Consider the following 25346-nt stretch of genomic DNA (forward strand, 5'->3'; position numbering starts at 1 on the left):
TTAGCACCCTCTGCTTCGACGAGATCCATCCCTGTGGTTAAACTGTTGTACCGGTGCAGCGTTGGCTGCAGACAACACAAGAGTCTGTGCTTGAAATGCTCCACTTTTAGGGGATCATGTCTTCTGACATGTCAGTGTGCAACTCTGGTTCCCCACAAAGGGCAGGACTTAAAGCCCTGAATGCACCGTGAAAGAAGTGCACAACCAACCCTTATTTCCTCACTGTTACCCATGATTCATAGTCGCTGTCTTTGTCTCCGAATCCCTCCAATGACGGTGGCCCGACTCATACATAATATTTATGCAAATTAGCTGTTGGGTATTGGATGACATCCAATGCATAGCGCTTCGTTTTTGCAACTGTTACACGTCACGTCAATGATTTCCAAACCCTAATAAGTGTCTTACTTCTCCCTATACTTGTTATATTAAGAGTGTCTGTCTACTCTATAAGGTGCCATACCTAGGGAATAGGAAATGGGGAGCAAGTGAACCAAATCGAACAGTCACCTGAATTAAAGGTACTGTAGGAAAGTTACATGTTGCCGCCTTATGTTTCGCACTAGTGTTGCTTAAACGACCGGAAAGATGGAATCCCTGAACAGATTACAAAAAAGGTGGCCTGATTGGCTACAATCGAGCAGGGAGCCGCCTAGAATCGAACTAGGCTGCTACAAAGGCAGGTGCAGTCCACTCAGAACGGATATTCTCGGAGCGCATTTCACTCCCTAACAGCTGAATGGTGGCTAGGCCATTTCTAACAAACTACACTGAAATATTAAATCGTACATCGTACCTACAGCACCTTTAAATGTAAGATTAAAAAAGGGAGAAATTTCTCTCTGACTCACCTCATATTCCTGGCAGAGTTCCTGGTCAGAGTGGCGTGTTCCTGGTAACACATACAATACACACTATTAAATAGACAGCCATACACCAATACCGACCATCTGTTACAAAGTATCCTATTTTTCAATTTGGTTTTAAGTTTAAATTAACCATGCCAGAACAATAGCATAGGTTGATGAATTACAACAGATGTTATACTTCACACACACACACACACACACACACACACACACACACACACACACACACACACACACACACACACACACACACACACACACACACACACACACACACATACACATTCTACGTCCTATCCTATACTAACACTATTCAAGTGAGAATATGAGTTTTCAAACATTTGGGTGACTTACCCATCTGTGGGGTCGGGAGAGCCCAAAGAAACGAGGGAAGGAGCCAAAACCCTAACAGCTTCATTATCATCCTTGGCACCTTATCCTTTACTGCACATATGAACACAAAATGCACTCTTCACACAAACGACCAGCACACACAAACGATCTGCTTTTCTGCCCTCCTGAGGGAAGACAGAGTGAGTGTACAGTGTTTTCAGTTGAACCTCCTGAGTCACTTCCTGTCAACAATACTTCCCCTTTATGTCTCTTTAGTATGAAGAAGATTCGTCAAAAATAATGCCATATGTCATTCGCCGAAGGCGAAGTGAATATTGGGGAAAAGCCTATTTTTAGGCTATTCCCCACTTTTCACAAAACCTGTGTTACGGCTCAACACGGGGTGGACCCAAGCGCACGGCACAAATGACCGTAGACGAGAGCGGAAACAGTAGAACAGTTTATTAGTCCACGGTTGATCGAGGTTAGTGCAGAAGGTTGCGTCCGTTAGGGGTAATCCTGAAACCACGGGCCGGGGGGTGTGAACCTGGGTTGGACGGGTCGGCTGGCAGGCGAACCGACAGTCACGCACAACAATTCGACGAAGATGGTAATCCGGCAGTAGGGCAGGGTTGTGGCATGGTTGTGATGGTGATGATGCTGTCATCCACCGACAGGACCTGGAGTTGTTCCCCATCCCACTACCTACAACTTCCTCCTGTGAGTGTCTTGCGTTCAAATGTAAACCCCCTCATCCCGTGATTGTGCTCCTCATCTACCGGCCCCCCAAAACCCAACTCTGCTTTCATGCCGGAAATGTCTGATCTCCTCACAACACTCTGTACTACATCTGCAAACACCATAATTCTGGGAGATTTGAATATTCATGTCGACACCCCCTCATGTCATTCCGCTGCTAATTTTCTTCAGCTACTGGACTCCCTCAACCTACAACAACATGTCGATGTCCCCACACATGTCAGGGGACACACACTCGACCTGGTCACCTCAAACTCTGCTCCCATCAGCAACCTACAGGTCTACGATCTTGGTGTTTCAGACCACAAGGTTGTGTCAATGGAGCTGGCCTTCCCTTCCCCCCACACCGAACCAAAGCGACAGATCCACTTCAGAAACATAAAAAAATATTGACACGGATGCCCTGGCCCTGGATCTCCAACTTCTCTCCTCTGGCTCTGATGACTGCCTCGCTGTTACTGACTCAGTGGATTTTTTACAACCAGTCGCTGAGCAGTCGCCTGGACCTCCACGCCCCCTTAACAACCAGGTCAGTCTCCTTTTCGCGCTCAGCACCCTGGTACACCGTCGCGCTGCGTAAGATGAAGGCGGCTGGGCGTGTCCTTGAGCGGCGGATCAAGGCCCCTGGACTGACTGTTCACAAACAGGCATACAGAGAGCACAAGAGGGCATATGCAGAAGCTCTGAGGGATGCACGGGATAGGTTCTATTCCACCATCATAAACAACAGCCCCGGTAACTCCAAACAACTATTCTCAACAATGAACCACCTTCTCCAACCCCCTTCACCCTGCCACTCTGAGGCTACCGAGGAGAGGTGCAACATGCACATTACCTTTTTCAAACAAAAGGTTAATAACATCCGCTCACACCTCTCCACCACTGCTGTCTCACCCCACCAAACTGTCGACCCACTGGCTGAGACTGTCCAGCCCCTCAGCTCCTTCAGAAGAGGTGGAGGCCGTCATCAGAAAATTGAAGCCGTCCACCTGTGCACCGGACCCCTTCCCTTCAGCCCTGCTGAAGACCAACCTCTCTGCCGTCTCTCCACTCATCAACAAGATCATTAACCACTCCCTCCTGGCCGGCCTTATCCCACCTGCATTAAAAACTGCTTTCGTCAGACCACTCTTGAAAAAACCCACCCTGGATCCAGAAGTTCTCTCCAACTACAGGCCCATCTCTAATCTTCCGTTCCTGTCAAAGGCTCTGGAGAAAACAGTTGCAGCACAACTTCAGGATCACCTCATGCAAAATATTCTGTTTGAAAAATGTCAGTCTGGTTTCCACCCTGGCCATAGTACAGAAACTGCTTTGCTCAGGGTCACCAACGAGCTCCTGATGGCAGCAGACACCGGCTCCCCAACACTTCTCATCCTCTTGGATTTAACAGCTGCTTTTGACACAGTCTACCACAATATCCTCCTCCACCGCCTGCAATACCCCATTGGACTCACAGGAAATACACACAACTGGTTCACCTCTTACCTCACCGGCAGAACCGAGCACGTCGCCCTGGGCAAAGCAAAACCACACACCCACAGTGTCACCTGCGGTGTCCCCTAGGGCTCCGGTGTTGGGCCCCACCCTTCTCTCCATCTACATGCTCCCCCCTGGGCAGCGTCATCAGCAGGCATGGGTTATCTTACCACTGCTATGCTGATGACACACAGCTGTACCTCAGAACCACCCCCACTTTTTCTTGCCCCCTGCCAACATCCACACTGACCACCTGCCGGGAGGAGATAGAGGTGTGGATGAAGCTCAACTTTCTGCAATTAAACCGTTCTAAAACAGAGGCCATCCTCATCGGCACACCACATCAGCTCCGCTCCTCCCAAGACCGCATTCTACCATCGCAAAAACATTTCCACACTCCGGCCTACACTCACCCTGGCAGATTCAGAGAGGCTCGTCCACACCTTTGTCTCTTCCAGGTTGGATTACTGCAATGCACTCATCGGGATCTCTGGCAAGAGCATCCAGAAGCTTCATCACATGCAAAACAGTGCTGCCAGGATCCTGATGAGGGTGCGCAAATTTGAGCACATCACCCCCGTCCTCAAATCCCTTCACTGGCTCCCTGTCGCATTCAGATTCAAGGTCTCCCTCCTCACCCACCAGTGCATCCACAGACATGCCCCCCCTACCTCCAGGAACTCCTCACCCTCCAGACCACCTCACGCACCCCGCGCTCTGCATCAGCACACACCCTCAGACAACATCAGAATCAGAATCAGAATATATATATATATATATATATATATATATATATATATATATATATATATATATATATATATATACACGTATTATATTCATGCATTTTTCCTGTGGAGGACCAATAATAGCTTCGTAAGTTCGTTATGTCAGCACGTATTTACAGCAGGTGAACGGAAGATGGTGATATAGTCTCACTTTAGATTCATATCTGAAGAATCAGATGTCGGTGAAAGAGGCGTTTCACTTCTTTCTCTGTATCTCTGTACTTCATTTAATTTGTACAGAGATACAAATTGACCAGAAGTACTTAGGCGGGCGGAGTCAGGCTACGTTTCGCATCAGATTTGTTTCGACCAATCAGGTCGCCGGGGACGGGGATTTTCTGGCTTCGCCCGCCTCACGCTAGCACTTCAACAAAAAGTCTTATTCTGAAAGGTGAACACACCTGCGCATAACATAGTACCTACGACTGCTGGATCCAAGATTAAGGTAGACCGAATACGCAACATATGGTCCTGCAAATGAATGTGGTATCATTTCAATAATTTTGATCGCATTTGATATGTGGGTTGAAAAGCTCCCAGGGAAGCAGCTGGCTCAGTTTTGTGACTTATCTGATCTTATTGAAGACGAGGATCTTAACAATGTATCCTCTCCGCTCTCTTCCAGTTCCATTATCTCAGTCTCTTCCTGAGCTTCAAGAATGGCACACAACGCCCTTGTACGCAACAAGACAATCATTCAAGATATTCTATCCGCAGATGCCCAATTCATACTTAACAAAGTGAATAACCGACCGCGAATACAAAAAACTAAAAACCATCAATAAGGGGGACGCAGAAGATCTCGTAATCAAGCTCGTGGACATACTCAACAACAAAGGAAGAGAATCAGAGTTCATTGAGGTTCTACAGGACGAGATCGTTCTCGAAACGTATCCTAAGCTTAAAGTCGTGGAATGGGGAGTCAGTGGGTCTACCGCCGTCTCATCGAGCAGTTTGAAACGCTCCTCTGAGAGGAGTTTAAGTGAAGGTAAAAAAAGGTTAGGGTCCTCTGTTTATTTCTATCTTCGCTCTAAACTAAGTGTTTTTAGGCTAAATATTAAACTATTTTTAACTCATTTCCACAGATGCTCCAGAGAGTCACAAAAACCAAAAGACGGTAACGTTTTATTGTGTTGTTCAACTAACCTCACTGCAACGAATCATGAATAGAATACCAAATCAGAATGTTGTCAATTCTGTTGCAAGATGTCAGTCAACACTGATTTACGTTTGGTCAAGTGAAAACACATCGCACTGTTTGACTTTATTTGATTAAATAGGCCTAATCAAATACAGTGAGATTCTGTGTTTCAGGTTGCATGTGTCAAACATAATTTCTAGTTTCTAAAATTCTTTAAATAGGCTACTTATACTCCGTGAAACACAGACAGTTTAGTGTAAAAAAGTGAGATTCATAAAGTATGCAAAAAAAAACACCCATGACGTGCACATCCAGTTGTTACGGCTGCTGGGCGGATCTAATGTAAACAATGTATCTACATCTCTGCTCTGCTTGCAGGAAGACAAATATCCGTTAACCAGCAAACCCACCGGTCTCTGCGTGATCATTAACAATGAGAACTTCTGTTACCCAGAGGAGAAGAGAAGTGGAACAGAGAGGGACGCTGGTAGATGTTAGACAAGAGGAGAGCTGCCTCAGCTCCTTGTTTCCTTGGTGCAGGGCTGTGTCCATGGAGGATCAAGGATTCTAATACTTAGACTTCACTCTCAGTTCAGTATTAATTTATTTCTCCTCATCACTTTGCAAAGGATGGGTGTTATGGTCTGGTGCCACTCTCAGGCCATCCCTCCTGCATTTAGACACACCACTGCCTTGTCTAAGGACCGCTCTATCCCTTGCCTTTCTTCTATTTACCTACAGAAAGCCTTGTCGACGTGTTCAGCTGGCTTGGCTTCCAGGTGCTGATGTGTAAGGACCAAGCGGCGAGCGACATGGCCCAGGTCACGAAGCTGCTGGCGGACCCGGAGGACCTGGCGGGGCTGCAGACGTTCAAGCTGGAGGAGTGGTCCGACGGCAGGTTCACCCCACTGAGGGTGCTCCCGCGGCACGGCGACGCCTTCGTCTGCTGCGTCCTGAGTCACGGCGAAGAGAAGGGGGTCTTGGGCGTCGACCGCAAGCTGCTGGCCATCAGCGACATCACCTCGGCTTTCAACGGAGAACACTGCCCGGCTCTGCTTGGGAAGCCCAAGGTGTTCTTCATCCAGGCCTGCCAGGGGCATAGGCTCCAGCCAGGATTGGCTGTGGATGACTCTATTTCTCAGAGGCAGATGAAGGAAGACTATCACCCGATAGATGCTGATTTCCTGGTTTCCAAGGCCACGGTTGGAAAGTACCAAGCACTTAGAGACCGTATAACCGGCAGCATTTTCATCCAGTCTCTGTGTGAGCAACTTCGCAAGGGATGCAACAGGTATTTCAGCTTGTGATATTGATAGAGCAACAATAACAAAGTGTAGTAACATAGATACAAGATGTAAGATCTGCCCTGAAGTACCCATTCAGCACCCTTTAACCAGGACTTTAAACAGTTATATTTGCTTGTGTTTTGTTTCAGGGGTGAAGATATCTTGGAGATTCTTGTCCACGTAAACGCTGACGTAAGCAAGAAAAATTTTGATAAAACAAATGATCAGGAGAAGGTATGGAGGCAGATGCCTGAATTTGGAAATGTGACCCTGATCCGCAAACTTGTGTTCTCGCCGTGTTCCAGCTGAGAAAACAAAACAAGGCTGGCACATAGACCACAATACACATTTCTAACAGTTTCCTTTGTTCTTTCCATCCTTTATTCAATCACAAAATACATTACACACACACAACATGTGTTTTTAAGTTTTTCCTTTTAGGAGGAATTTTTTTTTATAGTACACAATTTACTTTTTATACTCTTTTATAAGCCTTACTTTCCTTGTTTTTTACGGTGTGAACTGTTCGTTGATAGTAATTTTCGTATATAAGAAACGTAAAACAATAAAAATTGCTATATAACTAAAAACACGCAAATGGTTTTGTTTTACTGCGCATAGAAATCATAGTTTTGCAGCGTTGTTTTATCCTTCAGAGTGTTGTGCCCAGCCTGTTTAAGAGCACAACCAAGAAGGGGACAGTTAAATGTCAGTTACATTTATCTAATAACTAGAGGGGCGTAGCCAGGATTTTATCACTGTGGTGGCCAGCTCGGGCCAATCTTATATTCGAGGTGGCACTTGATTGTCAAGGGGGGGGGGGGGTGGTGCATGATTGTCGACGGGGGGACGGGGGGGGATTTTAAATGCAATATTTATTCATAACCTTGGATTATAACACTTTGAATAAGAATGATAAGTCAAAGTTATATCAGACTAATAGTGCATATATTTCAGCTTTCTTTATTTTTTTATACTGGGGGGGCCAGCGGGGTGGCCAACCTCTGACCGGGGGGGGGGCATGCCCCCCCCCCCCCCCCCTCCTGGCCCCCACGTGGCTAAGCCCCTGAGTACTACTAAGCATGCTGAACTAGATCAATGCCACACAAAGATGGATGCGCGATAAGTTTTACCCACGGGCCACCAGTCTAACCTGGTTACATGGAATACAAATTCCGTCTTCAAATTTGAAAACTTTTGCGCAATCAGGGGATGAGCTATAGGGGTTACCAATCCGGAATAATGATAAAAAAGAATAGCCAACTGCTACAATAACGCAACTCGGTATCACGCGTTTTCTGTTAAGGAGCGGGGCGAGGGGACCCAAGCTCTGGACACAGGGGGGCAGAGACGGGGTAAAAGAAAACAGGGTTTACTGGGACATGGGGTCGATGACAAGCTGTGGCGAAGCAAGCGGAAGTCAGGCAGGCGAGGGTTCGGCAACAGGGAGTCAGTCAGGCAGGCAGGCAAGAAGGACTCGGCGACAGGCGAGTAGTCAGTCAGGCGAGGGTTCAGGGGGGGGGGGGGGGGGGGGGGGCTTTGTTGCATTGTCCTGCGTACTACGGTGACGGTTTTCAGGGCGCCCTGGCGAATGCTCGCGCGTCCCCTCCCTTCTCCGTTTGTTTTTCGTATATCTTAATTGACTAATTAAGGGCGCCACCCCCAACGCATTTGCTGCCCTATGCGGTCGCCTATGCCGAGCGCCGGTGTGAGTACCAAATGTGTTCGACCATAGATAGATAGATGCCCTACGGCGGCGTCTAGAACGTCACCATAGGCCGCCATCTTACCACAGTAAAGCTTTCTGGTGGAATCTGTTGTAGCGGATGTAAGTCAGTGATCTGCACAAACGCTAATGCTCTTATCTCGCTGAAACCTTGACATTTACAGTTTGGTTTCTTACAAACGTTATTAACGTGGTTATAATCCTGGATGCTTGAACATGTTTAAATTGCAGCTTTTCTCTTCGAAAAACGACTTAATCGTGCAGCTTAGTTGTGTATCACGGGTAGGCTACTATCTACCCAGTAATTTTCCATCGATGGGAGAGGCAGAATTGCTATTTTCAATGTAATTTAAGTTGAATATGATTAAACTGAAGTTGCACATGATTTCCAATCGGGTTTGTTTGTCTTACATTATGAATTCTACAGGAAATTGCTGACAAGTGAAGATGCCAGACTTTGTCTGCGAACTCTTGAAACGAGAACACGTGGATCACCTTTCACCTGTAGGATATTACAATATTATGACTTTTAGGATAATCGTTAGTTACTTAGTGGAAGTATATACAATACAGGTCCTGCTCCACAGGAACAGCGGGGCTAGTATGACATAATAGTATTGCTAGATTGTTGTTGACACAAGGCTTTTTAGAATATGTTTGATAACACAATCACTGAATGGAATTTTGGACACCTTTTTATTGTTTTTAGTGTGGTTAATCTTAAATACTGATTGAAAATGTTGACAATAATTAATATATCTGGATGCATTTCTCACTTTTTTAAGTTTTCCCAAAGCCAGAGCGATGAGGATAAAGTGGGAAATTGGTAGCATCATGCCTTCAGTGTGCATATTGTAAATAGTTCTCTGCAAAACGATGGTGGCATCATTTCTTCAGTGTGCATATTGTATGTAGTTCTCTGCAAACCTATGGTGGCATCATGCCTTCAGTGAGTCTTGAACAGCCACAAAGGTTGCACATATTATATTCATATTTTATCGTATTTGTCTAAATGCACACTTGACTGTAGATAGATTTGAGTGAAGTTACCAACACAATAGATTGCTGAGTTTTAGTAGCCCATATATTGATTGAACATAAATAACATGAATACCTTGTGCATGTGTGTATTTAATGCACCTATTTGTTCTTTTTAATGTTCATTTCATATGAAAACACATGGTTATAATTACATAAATATAGTGGGGACGTTGGTGACGTTCGACTCCATTGGCCAGCACCGCGGACGAGGCATCTAGTTAATTGGCTGTTTCTCAATTTAGTAGCAGATTAGTAAGGAAATCGTTCACTTTGGTATACAAGCATGAAATTTAGCACAGATACTCTCTAAGGGCCACTATTTTAGAAAAAGGCGTTGGCCACTCAAAAATTCAATATGGCGGTCATTTTTCAAGATGGCCGCCATTGCTATTCTATGCTTATTATCAATTATTCAAACAGTGATACAAGCATAATATTTGATACAAATACTATCTAAAGGACATGTTAATGGAAAAAGATGCTTGTCCCAGTCAAATTCAAGATGGCCGCCATTTTTAAGATGGCCACCGTTCCTGTCGAATATTAGTTATTTAAATTGTTCAAATGGTAATGCAAGCATACAATTAGACAGAAATGCTATTCAAGGAATACTCTTTTGGAAAAAGGTATGTGCCACTCAAAATTTCAGGATGGTAACCATTTTCAAGATGGCCACCATTTCTGTCAAATAGTCATAATGTCTGCTTTGTCTGCCTCCTCTCCTTTCCGGCCTAGTTAAATTTGCCAGGGATATAAAATCCCCGCCGGCATAGCTCTCAGGTTCATTGGAGTACACAAGCCTCTCCACTAGTGGTGGATTCAATGATTTGTTTCCGTGACCCAGTTCGCGTGATTCAGTTTGCCACGAGGAGTCGTTCGCGACCGAACGAACGAGAGAGGCGAACCGGTTCGGTTCGTTCGTCCTAAAGACTTGTTCATTCGAACCGGTTCGCGAACGAACGAGCCAACACTACTCTCCACCACGACAAGGTGCAGTCCACAGAGAGGAAGGGCAACTGGGAAGTGGCCAGTAAAAATTCAGGATGGAAACCATTTTTCAAGATGACTGCCATTCCTGGCCTATGTTCATCGCCACAATAGTGATACAGAAAATATGCCTCTGTTAAGGCCATTTTTTTTAAAAATTGTATGGCCAAAAAACAATTCAAGATGGAGACCTTTTCCAAGATGGCAGTCATTTTGGTAGTATGTACACTGATGCACATATGCATGTTAGCAAAATAATCTAACGGCCACACTTTTAGAAAAGTGCAATCACAAAAATTCAAGATTCATTTTTCAAGCTGGATGTTGCTTTAATAGTGTACTCTTTAAGATAAAAGGAAGAAAAAAATAAGTTCTATTCACATTTTGACCAGCCTTCTGGTTAGACTGTCAAACCTGAGATTGAGAGGTTGTGCCCTGTCGAGTCATAATAAAGACTGTTAAAAATGGTAGCCAATGCCTCTGTCACGATCGCCCGGGAAACGGGCGATGTTTGTATGCCATTTTGCGTAACTTGTAGTTTATGATGAAGAAATGTTACTGGGGTTAAGGTTAGGGTAACGATAAGGGTAAGACACAAAGTGTTTTTGCAACACAATATTTCTTACAATAACAAAGTTCAAAGTTTTGATGACTCCAGTAGGAAACTTAAGATACCTAGAGAAATGCCTGAGTGCTCACAAAACATCAACAAGTCAGCAGTGTGGAACAGGATGATCATTTCTGATATACAGTACAAAAGCTGAAACTATTAGCCAGGAGTGGGAAAGATGCAGACGCAGACGTGGGAAGCAATAAGACACACCAACACACAGTTGCCTGTTGCAAAGTGGTTCAGAGTTTAATAGAAATAGTTAGGGTTAGCTGGTATGGCGTTATCTGGTATGGCTATAGTCTAATGTTAGCTTAGTTCGTGTTGTTTCGTCATGTCATTTGTAGAAATATAGCCTATCATCACAGACTGTAGGAATGTCACCCACCCTCCATCGCGTACGACACTGACACTCGTAATCCTGTAGTGCAAGGGAGTTTGTGCACAGATCCCTGAGACAAACGGCTACGCGCACACATGCACACCCATAGCGAGTGACGTAGGACGTAAAGTCCCGCCCAGGTCGAAGTGGCGTCGATTTAGAGAGTCCCATACGAGCACTGTTTATAAACAACCCTTCCGGGTATTGTCCGTTGGCTTGAGTCGATACGTCAAGTGTCGATACGTCATCTGTAAGAGCAGGACCCCGAACCAATCTGGCAGCCGAACACATTTGGTACACCGGCCCTGCACCTAGCCATCCAACATGCATATCTGAGAATCAGGCCTCTCTTTTATAATGACAAAAAGTTAATTCACTTAATTTTATCGCGTAAGGGCGTGAATCCAGCTCCTTTTGACCTTTTGACCCCAGACTTGAAAGCTTGTCCCCATTCCTGCTGTGGCTACTCGCCTTAAGGCACACATTTCCATCTCCCTCGCACCAACAATGGGAAACTTGGATCTACCAGCTGTTTTATGCCCATTTAGGTTCACTGCAATGCTTAAAAAAAATCATATTTCATATCCAGGTTTATAGAAACAGTTACTAATGTGCTATATTTGTGTGTGTTTCTACCCTAGAGTTTGTCTGAGAGAAATAAAGAAGGTAATCAATAAATCATTCACTTGAATTAGAGCATGATAAGGCATAATAACAGGATTTGAATACCAACATTTAATGCATGGTCTTACTCTTTGCATAGTGCATTCCATTTTGAAATTGGAATTCTGTGTTGACAATGATCAAAATAAATGTAATGAAATACATTCATTTATTCATTCTTTGTGTCCATTTGTTACCCACCGCTACTTTGATTGACCTTGTGTTGCCTTCGTACATGTGATTTTTTTTCCTTCTTCAAAGGAAAACATGCTGCAAATTAGGAGATGGGTGTCTCACTCTCCAAGCAGAACTTCCCCATACCGTAAGAGCCCTGAATATCACACTTTTGAATCAAATGACAAAAAAAACAGTTTTACGCACTGCCAACAGACGTGAATGTTTTCATAGTTACTGTATGTTGTCATAAAATCACTAAGGTCTGAAGAAGACCGATTGCAGGACAGAAAACGACGACAAGTGCAAGGAGGGCTACAGGTGAGAGGTCATGTGATTAATTAGTCTTGTGGTCAACTATTGCTAGACTAAAGCGTAATCCCTCCACTTATTTCAATTATCTGTTTCACATCTTGCATTGTTATTGTGCCTATAAGAACCGCAATCTGTTTCCTTTCTAGACGCTGGGAAATTGACAGAACTGGAAACCGGGAACCGGGTTGCTTGCTATGGGCCAGAAAAATACCTTGATACTTGCCTTTGTTAAACATTTATGGAAGCTTTTTTTTTTTCTTCTTTACAGATCAAACATTTTTTGCCTGAGGTGAAAATAAAAATCTTTATTTGACTTGCCTAATATAATTGAGTGTACGAAATAATATGTGTCTATACTCTTATGGAAATGCTATGGATTATTTATATATATATATATATATATATATATATATATATATATATATATATATATGTATATATAATAATTTTTTTCATGGTAAAAAAAGACATTTGCAATGACAAGTTAAAAGTAGGAATGTCTAAGGTGTGTATCAAATGCATGAACCTTTTTCCATATTGCCGGTAAGTCATTGTGCTGTGCTGTATTGACGTTTGAGAATGTGCTGCCGGATCTCCGCAACCAGATGGCACCCGCGAAGGTGAAACCATGGGTTAAACGTTTAGACCAGCCCACATTTAGGGAAAATGTAAGCTCCTCCTCGATCTGCGGGCTGCAGTCAGGGGCACTTGATACAATGGGGCTTATAGGAAGTGCCCAGGCTCCTCGTAGACGGGCTCTGGTATTGCGTTGTTCTGTAGGCTACGTGTGGCAGTTCTTGTATAAACCGAACACTGAGAACTCACGTGTAGTCGTGTCCAAATAGATATATGCCTGTTAGTAGTTAGCTACAGACATTACATATCCTCTCCGCTCTCTTCCAGTTCCATTATCTCAGTCTCTTCCTGAGCTTCAAGAATGGCACACAATGACGCCATTGTACGCAACAAGACAATCATTCAAGAAATTTTATCCGCAGATCCCCCATTCATACTTGGCAAAGTGATGGAGAAAAAGCTGATAACCGAACGCGAATACACAAATCTAACATCCATCAATAAGGGGACGGCAGAAGATCTCATAATCAAGCTCGTGGACACACTCATCAACAAAGGAAAACAATCAGAGTTCATTGAGATTCTACAGGACAAGAAGGTTCTAGAAACGTATCCTAAGCTTAAAGTCGTGGATTGGGGAGTCAGTGGGTCTACCGCCGTCTCATCGAACAGTTTGAAACGCTCCTCTGAGGGGAGTTTGAGTGAAGGTAAAAAAAAGTTATTTTTCTATGTTCGCTCTAAACTAAAAGTGTTTTTAGGCTATATATTAAACTATTTTTTTAACTCATTTCCACAGATGCTCCAGAGAGCCACAAAAGCCAAAAGACGGTAACGTTTTATTGTGTTGTTCAACTACCTCACTGCAAAGAATCAACATCATCAAATTCCGTTTGGTCAAGTGAAAACACATCGAACTGATTCACTTTATTTGATTAAATAGGCCTAATCAAATAGCAAGTTGACGCTGCAATTCAACATATAGGGCCTACTGGACAGTGAGATTCTGTGTTTCAGGTTGCATGTGTCAAACATAATTTCTAGTTTCTAAAATTCTTTAAATACTTATACTCAGTAAAACACAGTGTAAGATAGTTTAGTATAAAAAAGTGAGATTCATAAAGTATGCAAAAAAAATAAAAAAAAACACCCATGACGTGCACATCCAGTTGTTACGGCTGCTGGGCGGATCTAATGTAAACAATGTATCTACATCTCTGCTCTGCTTGCAGGAAGACAAATATCCGTTAACCAGCAAACCCACCGGTCTCTGCGTGATCATTAACAATGAGAACTTCTGTGACCCAAAGAAGAAGAGAAGTGGAACAGAGAAGGACGCTGGTAGGTGTTAGACAAGAGGAGAGCTGCCTCAGCTCCTTGTTTTCTTGGTGCAAGGCTGTGTCCATGGAGGGCCCAGGATTCTAAAACTTAGACTTCAATTTCAGTTCAGTATTAATTTATTTTACCCCATCACTTTGCAAAGGATGGGTGTTATGGTCTGGCGCCACTCTCAGGCCATCCCTCCTGCATTTAGACACACCACTGCCTTGTCTTCAAAGGACCGTTCTGCCTTTCTTCTATTTACCTACAGAAAGCCTGGCCGACGTGTTCAGCTGGCTTGGCTTCCAGGTGCTGATGTGTAAGGACCAAACGGCGAGCGACATGGCCCAGGTCACGAAGCTGCTGGCGGACCTGGAGGACCTGGCGGCGCTGCAGAAGTGCAAGCTGGAGGAGTGGTCCGACGGCAGGTTCACCCCACTGAGGGTGCTCCCGCGGCACGGCGACGCCTTTGTCTGCTGCGTCCTGAGTCACGGCGAAGAGAACGACATCTCGGGCGTCGACTTTAAGCAGCTGGCCATCAGCGACATCACCTCGGCTTTCAACGGAAAACACTGCCCGGCTCTGCTTGGGAAGCCCAAGGTGTTCTTCATCCAGGCCTGCCAGGGGCATAATCTCCAGCCAGGATTGGCTGTGGATGACTGCATTTATCCGATGCCGATAAAGGAAGACTCACCCAATCACCCGATGGAGGCTGATTTCCTGGTTTCCAAGGCCACGGTTGGAAAGTACCAAGCACTTAGACACACTATAAGCGGCAGCATTTTCATCCAGTCTCTGTGTGTGGAGCTTCGCAAGGGATGCAACAGGTATTTCAGCTTGTGATATTAATAGAGCAACAATAACAAAGTGTAGTAACATAGATACAAGATGTAAGATCTGCCCTGAAGTACCCATTCAGCACCCTTTAACCAGGACTTTAAACCGTTATATATGCTTGTGTTTTGTTTCAGTGGTGAAGATATCTTGGAGATTCTTGTCCGCGTAAACGCTGACATAAGCAAGAAAGATTTTGGTAAAACAAATGATCCGGAGAAGGTATGGAAGCAGATGCCTGAATTTGGAAATGTGACCCTGACCCGCAAACTTGTGTTCTCGCCGTATTCCAGCTGAGAAAACAAAACAAGGCTGGCACATAGACCACAACACACATTTCTAACAGTTTCCTTTGTTCTTTCCATCCTTTATTCAATCACAAAATACATTACACACACACAACATGTGTTTTTAAGTTTTTCCTTTTAGGAGGAAGTTTTTTTTAAAGTACACAATTTACTTTTTATACTCTTTTATAAGCCTTGGTTTTTACAGTGTGAACTGTTCGTTGATAGTAATTTTCGTATATAAGAAACGTAAAACAATAAAAATTGCTATATAACTAAAAACACGCAAATGGTTTTGTTTTACTGCGCATAGAAATCATAGTTTTGCAGCGTTGTTTTATCCTTCAGAGTGTTGTGCCCAGCCTGTTTAAGAGCACAACCAAGAAGGGGACAGTTAAATGTCAGTTACATTTATCTAATAACTAAAAGTTCTACAACTGTAAAACAATAAATCAGTAGTGTAGAGTGAGTGATATGAAACATTTTAAGCTAAACTAACAGTTTTCAACAAAGGCTTAAGGAAGAGAACTTAAACCCCAAACAAAACCCAGTTGGGTGCCAGGCAGGCACCAGCCTTTTAGGTGGAAGAGAGCGGCCATGTTGGACTCCTATCATCTCATGAAGGCTTCGGTAGGTGAGTTCAGTCCCTCAATGAGGTGGGAGGGGCCAGGCAATCAGCCTCCCTGGAAGGAGAACAGGGGCCAGCCGAAACAGGGAAGCAAGACCGCTCAGGGCCGTTAGAACTGGTTCAGATATTTGGTGCGTGTTGTAGTAAAACCATATCTAGCGGTTGGCCTATAAACGTTAAAGATACTAAAAAATTTGAGGAAGATAGTCACTCAAGGGAAGTCCAAGTCGGCATATAGGTGTCGTCCCAAATGAAGACCAGGCTGCTGTCGAACCCATTACTTTCTATGACTATAGCTAGCCTATGCTATACTACTACTACTATTTGTACTAGCCTATTACTACTACTATACTACTAATACTCAGCTACTATTGCGTCTACTAGCCTACTCCTACTGAAAGGGAGGTTTTAGGAATGTCCAAGTGCTGGCTTGAGACCAATGGGGGTGTTGGTGAGAACACAGGGTTGTCCAGTCAGAGTTCAAGTTTATAAGTTTTATTTTCCAAAGGAGTGAGCAGGACTGTATGGATGTGTGTAGGTATGTGCGTGTAGGTAGGATGTTAGTGTGTTTAGCTAAGGGTAGGTAGTTTGGTAGGATGTGGACGTAGGTAGTTAGCTAGGATGTGTGTGTTTGTGGTTGGTAGCTAGGATGTGCGTGTGGCTAAGGTGTGTGGTTTCTATAAGCAAACAAAATGTTCAACAATCAGCTCCACAATGCATTGCTTCAATTCAGTTCAACAATATGTCTTTCAACAAGCCTTATACGCTTACAAAACGAAATTCAATGACCACAAAACAAACTCCCATTTCTCAATATAAGCACACAAGGAGTTCAAAGGCCCACAGCTCTCAGGGGGTTCAGTGTCTCTGAACAAAGGAAAGGGGTGTGGTCACAGGTCTGGCTTAAGTACCGGTAGTCTGTGGCAGGGCAGAGTGATCAACTGATGGACATGGGCTATTAGGGGAAAATGTGGGCAAATAAAGGGGCTGGGCTCGGGCTGTGAGGTGAGGAGGGAAACAGGAAATCTTCCAAACAACAATTACTATAGTAATAGTAGCATAAGGAGATATACTTATACTACTATTACTTACTAGCCTACTACTATTATTAGTAGCCTACTACCCTAACTTATACTAGCCTACTAATACTATACTTTTACTTATATTGTTAGGCTACATACTACAATTACTCGGCTACTACTATTACTTCTACATGTCTACTACTACTATACTTCTACTTCTATTACTTACCAGCCGCCTACTACTATACATAGCCTACTACTATACTACTACCAGGGGCGTAGCCAGGATTTTATCACTGTGGTGGCCAGCTCGGGCCAATCTTATGTTCGGGGTGGCACTTGCCAACCTCTGACCGGGGGGGGCATGCCCCCCCCCTCCTGGCCCCCACGTGGCTCAGCCCCTGAGTACTACTAAGCATGCTGAACTTGATCAATGCCACACAAAGATGGATGCTCGATAAGTTTTACCCACGGGACACCAGTCTAACCTGGTTACATGGAATACAAATTCCGTCTTCAAATTTGAAAACTTTTGCGCAATCAGGGGATGAGCTATAGGGGTTACCAATCCGGAATAATGATGAAAAATAATAGCCAACTGCTACAATAACACAACTCGGTATCACGCGTTTTCTGTGAAGGAGCGGGGCGAGGGGACCCAAGCGCTGGACACAGGGGGGCAGAGACGGGGTCAAAGAAAACAGGGTTTATTGGGACATGGGGTCGATGACGAGCTGTGGCGAAGCAAGCGGAAGTCAGGCAGGCGAGGGTTCGGCAACAGGGAGGCAGGCAGGCAGGCAAGGACTCGGCGACAGGCGAGTAGTCAGTCAGGCGAGGGTTCAGGGGGGGGGGCGGGCTTTGTTGCATTGTCCTGCGTACTACGGTGACGGTTTTCAGGGCGCCCTGGCGAATGCTCGCGCGCCCCCTCCCTTCTCCGTTTGTTTCGTATATCTTAATTGACAAATTAAGGGCGCCACCCCAACGCATTTGCCGCCCTATGCGGTCGCCTATGCCGAGCGCCGGTGTGAGTACCAAATGTGTTCGGCCATAGATAGATATATTAAGTAGATGCCCTACGGCGGCGTCTAGAACGTCACCATAGGCCGCCATCTTACCACAGTAAAGCTTTCTGGTGGAATCTGTTGTAGCGGACGTAAGTCAGTGATCTGCACAAACGCTAATACTCTTATCTCGCTGAAACCTTGACATTTACAGTTTGGTTTCTTACAAACGTTATTAACGTGGTTATAATTCTGGATGCTTGAACATGTTTAAATTGCACCTTTTCTCTTCGAAAAACGACTTAATCGTGCAGCTTAGTTGTGTATCACGGGTAGGCTACTAGCTACCCAGTCATTTTCCATCGATGGGAGAGGCAGAATTGCTATTTTCAATGTAATTTAAGTTGAATATGATTAAACTGAAGTTGCACATGATTTCCAATCGGGTTTGTTTGTCTTACATTATGAATTCTACAGGAAATTGCTGACAAGTGAAGATGCCAGACTTTGTCTGCGAACTCTCGAAACGAGAACACGTGGGATCACCTTTCACCTGTAGGATATTACAATATTATGACTTTTATTTTTAGGATAATCGTTAGTTACTTAGAGGAAGTATATACATTACAGGTCCTGTTACACAGGAACAGCGGGGCTAGTATGCCATAATAGTATTGCTAGATTGTTGTTGACACAAGGCTTTTTAGAATATGTTTGTTAACACAATCACTGAATGGAATTTTGGACACCTTTAAGTTTTCCCAAAGCCAGAGCGATGAGGATAAAGTGGGAAATTGGTAGCATCATGCCTTCAGTGTGCATATTGTAAATAGTTCTCTGCAAACATGCCTTCAGTGTGCATATTGTATGTAGTTCTCTGCAAACCTATGGTGGCATCATGCCTTCAGTGTGTCTTGAACAGCCACAAAGGTTGCACATATTATATTCATATTTTATCGTATTTGTCTAAATCAGGGGTCTCAAACTCGCGGCCCGTGGGACGATATTTTGTGGCCCCCTACTTGATATCAAAATTAAGTGTTAGTGCGGCCCGCACGTTTTAATTATTATTATTATTATTTATTTATTTATTTATTTTTTTGCCGAGTCGCTGCGCTTGCCCGTTGGCCTCATTTATAAAGCTTGCTGCGCACAAAAACCTTGCATAAGACGGAGGTGAAATGTGCTCCCAAGTCTGTGTGCGCTGGAGATACGCCCTTTCTGTGTGTATCTCTTTCCAAACACCATGCACCTCACCGGGTTCTCTCCTGTGTGACTCCTCTTATCTGATGTATTTCGATCTTACTGAAGCATTTGAAACTAACCGCTTAGCAACCGAGTTCCTGAAGTTGTGGAGCTTCATATCCCTGAGCATGAAATGTGCGTCAGTTTTTTTTCACCTCAAACGTTGGTAGGCTATTTATAAAAAATGTCTATGTTCTGACATGATTGATTGCATTTTATAACTGCATGGGCCTGGATACGTCGGTAGGGGTGTGTGTGTGTGTGTGTGTGTGTGTGTGTGTGTGTGTGTGTGTGTGTGTGTGTGTGTGTGTGTGTGTGTGTGTGTGTGTGTGTGTGTGTGTGTGTGTGTGTGTGTGTGTGTGTGTGTGTTCCTGTGTGTCCAGTGGGAGAGGAAATATCGAAGTGTGAAAGAGTGTTTTGTATCAAGTTGAGGCCGACACATATTAATCGAAATTTATATATCATAAGTTACACATGTATTAAAAAAAAATCGGGTTGAAATCGGGCTCGGGCTCATAATTACAGTTAATGTGTCGGGCCGGGCCGGGCTCGTACAGAACGTGCACGGGCCGGGTCGGGCTTGACACACACACACACACACACACACACACACACACACACACACACACACACACACACACACACACACACACACACACACACACACACACACACACACACACACACACACACACACCAACGTTTGCGGTGAAAAATGCTTCTGCACATTTCACCCCGTCTTCGCAAGGTTGGGCGCAGCAAGCTTTATAAAATATACATAAATAAAGCCCTGCATGGGCCCTGCAGGAGCTGTGTGAGAGGAAGCGCTGCCAGGTCTCCGGCAGTACGCCTCGTGCCCACTGCACCGTCAGTCAACGGACGTGGGAAGGCGTGGCTGACGGATGGGGGAGTAGTCTTTGCAGATGCATCCGTCAGCCAATCAAATCGGTTCGCCGGGTTCTTCCCGCTTCTTCCTGCTTGTTGCGAGGCAAGATGACCCGCTTTCCCGCTTTCCAGTATCGTCAGAGCCCGAGTCGCGTCACAGTGCTTACATTTGCATACGCGATCTGATTGGATGACGGAACCGTCGCTGCCGAAAAAGTTGAAAATTTTTCAACTTTCTGACGGTGGCGAACGCTCCAACTGAACGGACGGATCCACAATGCATTGCGCGTCCAACTGACGGAGGTACGGACAACTGACGGAGGCACGGACAACTGACGGAGGTAGTGGGCACGGGGCGTGTTGGGAAAAATAACCTGCTGAGTACATCACATGTACATTATAAATATAGCTAACTCCTACCCTAGCCTGATGAGCACATCACATGGACACATTATAATATAGTCAACTCTTGCTCTAACCCAATAACACAAACATGATAATATATAGTCAGGTCAAGGCCGGAGCTGAAGGCCCCATCTCCCAGGCAGGCAGATGGTGGACACTCAGACAATGCACCAGTCCTCAAGAACGGGAGAGCCACATTAATTTATCACACAGGAGACATTTTGAGAGCTCTTCCCCGTTAGGAGGAACCAAGAGATACCTCTGCCCACACCAGGGGCCTGAGAGCCACATTAAATTATCACACACGAGACATTTCAGGGGGGCACTCCCCGTTTTAATTTATCACACCGGAGACACGAGGAACTCTCCCCCGTTACGAAGCTCTCTCAGGGCCTGGGAGCTAAGACCAAGCAAAACACAGAACCACACACACCTCAAACGCACACACCTCATCGAGAGGAGGATACAGCATAAAAACTGTACCACACAGGGACTCTTCACCTCTTCTTCTGAAGCAGACCTTCCACGGAGGCGAAGCTCCGGACGAACCATCAGCGCTGATTAGGGACTTAGACATATTCGATCTCTCACGCTTTATGACTCTGTATAACCGTTGCCACTTTACTTAATAAATCCAAGGTCCTCGTGCCGATAGACTTTATTACCTCTCCGTCTCATTTTATCTGGTCCAGTAGCTAGACAGACCGTTTTTCCCCACAGGCGTAACGCCCCGTGCCCACTACCTCCGTCAGTTGACCGTTGCCCATTGACGCCCCGTGCCCACTACCTCCGTCAGTTGTCCGTTGCCCATTGACTTTGAATGGGGACGGTCGCGCAATGCATTGTGGATCCGTCCGTTGACTTGGAGCGTTCGCCACCGTCAAAAAGTTGAAAAATGTTCAACTTTTTCGGCCGCGACGGATCCGTCATCCAATCAGATCGCGTATGCAAATGTAAGCACTGTGACGCGACTCGGGCTCTGACGATACTGGAAAGCGGGAAAGCGGGTCATCTTGCCTCGCAACAAGCAGGAAGAAGCGGGAAGAACCCGGCGAAGCGATTTGATTGGCTGACGGTTGCCTCTGCAAAGACTACTCCCCCATCCGTCAGCCACGCCTTCCCACGTCCGTTGACTGACGGTGCAGTGGGCACGAGGCGTGACTTTGAATGGGGACGGACGCGCAATGCATTGTGGATCCGTCAGTTCAGTTGGAGCGTTCGCCACCGTCAGAAAGTTGAAAAATTTTCAACTTTTTCGGCAGCGACGGTTCCGTCATCCAATCAGATCGCGTATGCAAATTTAAGCACTGTGACGCGACTCGGCCTCTGACGATACTGGAAAGCGGCACGAGGGCAAGAAAAGCCATATGTTCAGAAGGACACTTCATGTTCTGAAGAAGGTTCATGTTTTAAAGTCGTTCATGTTCAAAAGAGCCATTAATGTTCAAAAAAGAATTCATGTTACAGAACTGTTAATAGTGAAGCTTGAGAAGACTGGATATTTGTACTTTTTTGTGGAAAACTTGATGCGGCCCAGCCTCACCCAGAATCTGCCTCCAGCGGCCCCCAGGTAAATTTGGAGTTTGAGACCCCTGGTCTAAATAGATAGATTTGAGTGAAGTTACCAACACAATAGATTGCTGAGTTTTAGTAGCCCATATATTGATTTAACATAAATAACATGAATACCTTGTGCATGTGTGTATTTAATGCACCTATTTGTTCTGTTTAATGTTTAAGGCACACATTTCCATCTCCCTCTCACCAAAAATGGGAAACTTGAAACTACCAGCTGTTTTATGCCCATTTACTCTACTGTTCGAGGTCATGTCCCTTCTCCCGGGACATGACCTCGAAAAAAAAAAAAACATAGTTCTGCAATATAATTTGGTTGAATGTAAATCATTGTGATTGTATTAGGTATGTCATTAATTGAAGGAGCTGGATAATTGTTCTTGACTATATTAGATAGAAGGGAAGCAGGGGCATTTAAGAGGAGGAGCATTTAAGAGGAGTAGCATAACAACGTAACCTCTCCGCTCTCTTTAAGTTTCATTTTCTCTCCCTGAGCTTCAAGAATGGCACACAATAACGCCATTGTACGGAACAAGACAATCATTCAAGAAATTCTATCCGCAGATCCCCAATTCATACTCGACAAAGTGATAGAGAAAAAACTGATAACCGGCCGCGAATACACAAAACTAAACTCCATCAGTAAAGGGGACGCAGAGGATGTCGTTATCAAGCTCGTGGACACGCTCAACAACAAAGGAGTCCAAAGACTATCAGAGTTCATTGGTGTTCTACAGGATGAGATCGTCCTAGAAACGTATCCCAGGCTTAAAGACGTGGAATGGGGAGACAGTGGATCTACCGCCTCATCGAGCAGTTTAAAACGCTCCGCTGAGAGGAGTTTGAGTAAAGGTAATAAAAATTGCTTTACGTCCTCTCTGTTCATTTTTATGTTCGCTCTTAACTGAAAGTGTGTTTAGGCTATATGTTCAACTCTCTTGAACTCTCATTTCCACAGATGCACCAGAGACCAAAAGCGAAAAGACGGTAACAATTTATCGTGTTCTTCAACAAAACTCACTGCACATGAATAGAATCAGAATGTTGGCCAATCAGAATGTTGTCACTCCAGTTGCAACATGTCAGTCAACAAGGAAATTGAAAACACATAGCACACGCACTGATTCACTATATCAGATTAAGTAAAGAATCTAAGATTCTGTGGTTCAGGTTGCATGGGTCAAACATTTGTTCTAGTGTCTAAAATTCTTTAAATACGTATAGTCTGAAGAACACAGTCTAAAATAGTATAGCATTAAATGTATCTGCATCTCTTCTCTGCTTGCAGGAAGACAAATATCCGATAACCAGCAAACCCACCGGTCTCTGTGTGATCATTAACAACGAGAACTTCCATGACAAAACGAATAGAAGTGGAACAGAGAGGGACGCTGGTAGGTGTTAGACAAGAGGAGAGCTACCTCAGCTCCTTGTTTCCTTGGTGCAGGGCTGTGTCCATGGAGGATCTAGGATTCTAAAACTTAGACTTCACTCTCAGTTCAGTATTAATTTATTTCTCCTCATCACTTTGCAAAGGATGGGTGTTATGGTCTGGCGCCACTCTCAGGCCATCCCTCCTGCATTTAGACACACCACTGCCTTGTCTTCAAAGGACCGTTCTGCCTTTCTTCTATTTACCTACAGAAAGCCTGGCCGACGTGTTCAGCTGGCTTGGCTTCCAGGTGCTGATGTGTAAGGACCAAACGGCGAGCGACATAGCCCAGGTCACGAAGCTGCTGGCGGCCTTGAAGGACCTGGCGGGGCTGCAGACGTTCAAGCTGGAGGAGTGGTCCGACGGCAGGTTCACCCCACTGAGGGTGCTCCCGCAGCACGGCGACGCCTTCGTCTGCTGCGTCCTGAGTCACGGCGAAGAGAAGGTGGTCTTGGGCGTCGACGGCAAGAAACGGCCCATCAGCGAAATCACCTCGGCTTTCAATGGAGAGCACTGCTCGGCTCTGCTTGGGAAGCCCAAGGTGTTCTTCATCCAGGCCTGCCAGGGGCATAGTCTTCAGCCTAGATATGTGGCGGATGACCTAACTTTTGAGATGCAAGAGCAGGACACCCCCCAGCTGGTCTTCATCCCGGCGGAGGCTGATTTCCTGGTTGCCATGGCCACGGTTGAGAAGTACCAAGCAGTCAGACACACAGTAAACGGCAGCTGGTTCATCCAGTCTCTGTGTGAGCAGCTCAGGGAGGGATGCCCCAGGTACTTCCGCTTGTGAATATCAATAGTGCAACAAAGTGTAGTAACATAGACACAGGACCAAATATCTGACCTGAAGATGAATGAAGTACCCATACAGCAGCCTTTAACTGAGACTAATTCCAATATTTATAGTTGCTTGTGTTTTGTTTCAGGGGTGAAGATATCATGCAGATCCTTTACCGCGTAAACGATGACGTTAGCCAGAAGGAAATCGTTGGAAAGCTTGGTGTGATGACCCAGATGCCTGAAACCCAAAAAGTGACCCTGCGCCGCAGACTTGTGTTCTCGCCGTGTTCCAGCTGAGGAAACCAAACGCCAGGGGCAATCTGCTGCTGCTCTTCAGCGTGTACACGATAGTCGATATCGCAGTATACAGTAGTTGCCTTCTCTTTTGTTCTGTACGTTCTTTAATCAATCAGACAATACATACACATTTGATACGTTTTTAAGATTTTCCTTTCATGAGGTTACCTCGCTGTATGAAAAGTAGCCAATTATTTTTACTCTTTTATACGCCTTACTTTCTACTGTGAACTGTTTGTTTAAAGTGCTGTAGAAGTAAACAATGCCACAACAACATTGCTGTAACGGTGCTACTGCTCAACTTGAACATTACGACAAATTCTCTGTATGCAGATCAAATAAGTGATCATGCATAAGAAACATACATGATTCCCTTTCCTGTCTTTATGAAAACAAAATGTAGAATAGACCTACAATATTTTTACGAATAAATGTTTCATCCTGTTTGTTTTTTGTTTCGGTTTTTTGTGTGTAGGTTTTTAGATGTGAAACTTAATTAAAATCCATCA

The 25346-nt window shown here is 44.8% G+C and overlaps 5 protein-coding genes and 1 long non-coding RNA gene across 8 annotated transcripts in view; 4 read left to right on the forward strand and 2 right to left on the reverse strand.

Annotated features, from left to right (window-relative positions):
• The window catches only part of LOC132463047 (granulocyte-macrophage colony-stimulating factor receptor subunit alpha-like), a 4088-nt gene extending 3077 nt beyond the window's left edge, over positions 1-1011 (reverse strand). For both annotated transcript variants that reach the window (XR_009526961.1, XM_060058933.1), the window contains exons 1-2: positions 852-1011; positions 1-65 (exon numbers count right to left, since the gene is read on the reverse strand). The exon at positions 1-65 is cut by the window's left edge and continues 96 nt beyond it. Coding sequence is in view for 1 of the 2 variants with exons in the window: in XM_060058933.1 (XP_059914916.1) it covers positions 1-29 (29 nt within the window). In the remaining variant the exon portion in view is untranslated. The remainder of the gene's footprint in view (positions 66-851) is intronic.
• Positions 1-25346, reverse strand: part of ndufb3 (NADH:ubiquinone oxidoreductase subunit B3) — a 146964-nt gene that overhangs the window by 54918 nt on the left and 66700 nt on the right. The gene's annotated exons all lie outside the window — the stretch shown is intronic.
• Positions 4854-7247, forward strand: LOC132463036 (caspase-8-like). Its single transcript, XM_060058920.1, is given in 6 exon segments — positions 4854-4970; positions 4972-5216; positions 5314-5345; positions 5748-5856; positions 6111-6660; positions 6805-7247. Coding segments are annotated over 6 exon segments (1179 nt in total). The 5' UTR covers positions 4854-4887; the 3' UTR covers positions 6965-7247.
• Positions 12331-12820, forward strand: LOC132463053 (uncharacterized). Its single transcript, XR_009526962.1, has 3 exons — positions 12331-12386; positions 12502-12559; positions 12700-12820. It is a non-coding gene; the product is annotated as an uncharacterized LOC132463053 (long non-coding RNA).
• Positions 13278-15849, forward strand: LOC132463034 (caspase-8-like). The gene is made up of 5 exons (XM_060058917.1): positions 13278-13836; positions 13926-13957; positions 14359-14467; positions 14718-15273; positions 15418-15849. Exons 1-5 carry the CDS (start codon positions 13491-13493, stop codon positions 15575-15577), a joined length of 1203 nt encoding a protein of 400 aa, XP_059914900.1. The 5' UTR covers positions 13278-13490; the 3' UTR covers positions 15578-15849.
• LOC132463035 (caspase-8-like) lies at positions 22382-25283 on the forward strand. Of its 2 annotated transcripts, XM_060058918.1 has the most exons (5): positions 22388-23180; positions 23287-23315; positions 23617-23722; positions 23973-24534; positions 24687-25283. In XM_060058918.1, exons 1-5 carry the CDS (start codon positions 22832-22834, stop codon positions 24835-24837), a joined length of 1197 nt encoding a protein of 398 aa, XP_059914901.1. In that variant the 5' UTR covers positions 22388-22831; the 3' UTR covers positions 24838-25283. The 2 variants fall into 2 exon arrangements, with proteins under 2 accessions (XP_059914902.1, XP_059914901.1); XM_060058919.1 differs by lacking the exons at positions 23287-23315; positions 23617-23722 and having other exon boundaries at positions 22382-23180.

The sequence above is a fragment of the Gadus macrocephalus genome, chromosome 8, assembly GCF_031168955.1.
Source record: "Gadus macrocephalus chromosome 8, ASM3116895v1".
Lineage (NCBI taxonomy): Eukaryota > Metazoa > Chordata > Actinopteri > Gadiformes > Gadidae > Gadus > Gadus macrocephalus.

Excerpts from the sequence above, each read along its gene's own strand:
- LOC132463034 (XM_060058917.1), top strand. The coding sequence starts at position 13,491 with ATGGCACACAATGACGCCATTGTACGCAACAAGACAATCATTCAAGAA. Across the intron at positions 14,468-14,717 it reads TGGAACAGAGAAGGACGCTG|AAAGCCTGGCCGACGTGTTC; the intron begins GTAGGTGTTAGA and ends ATTTACCTACAG. Across the intron at positions 15,274-15,417 it reads CTTCGCAAGGGATGCAACAG|TGGTGAAGATATCTTGGAGA; the intron begins GTATTTCAGCTT and ends GTTTTGTTTCAG.
- LOC132463035 (XM_060058918.1), top strand. The coding sequence starts at position 22,832 with ATGGCACACAATAACGCCATTGTACGGAACAAGACAATCATTCAAGAA. Across the intron at positions 23,723-23,972 it reads TGGAACAGAGAGGGACGCTG|AAAGCCTGGCCGACGTGTTC; the intron begins GTAGGTGTTAGA and ends ATTTACCTACAG. Across the intron at positions 24,535-24,686 it reads CTCAGGGAGGGATGCCCCAG|GGGTGAAGATATCATGCAGA; the intron begins GTACTTCCGCTT and ends GTTTTGTTTCAG.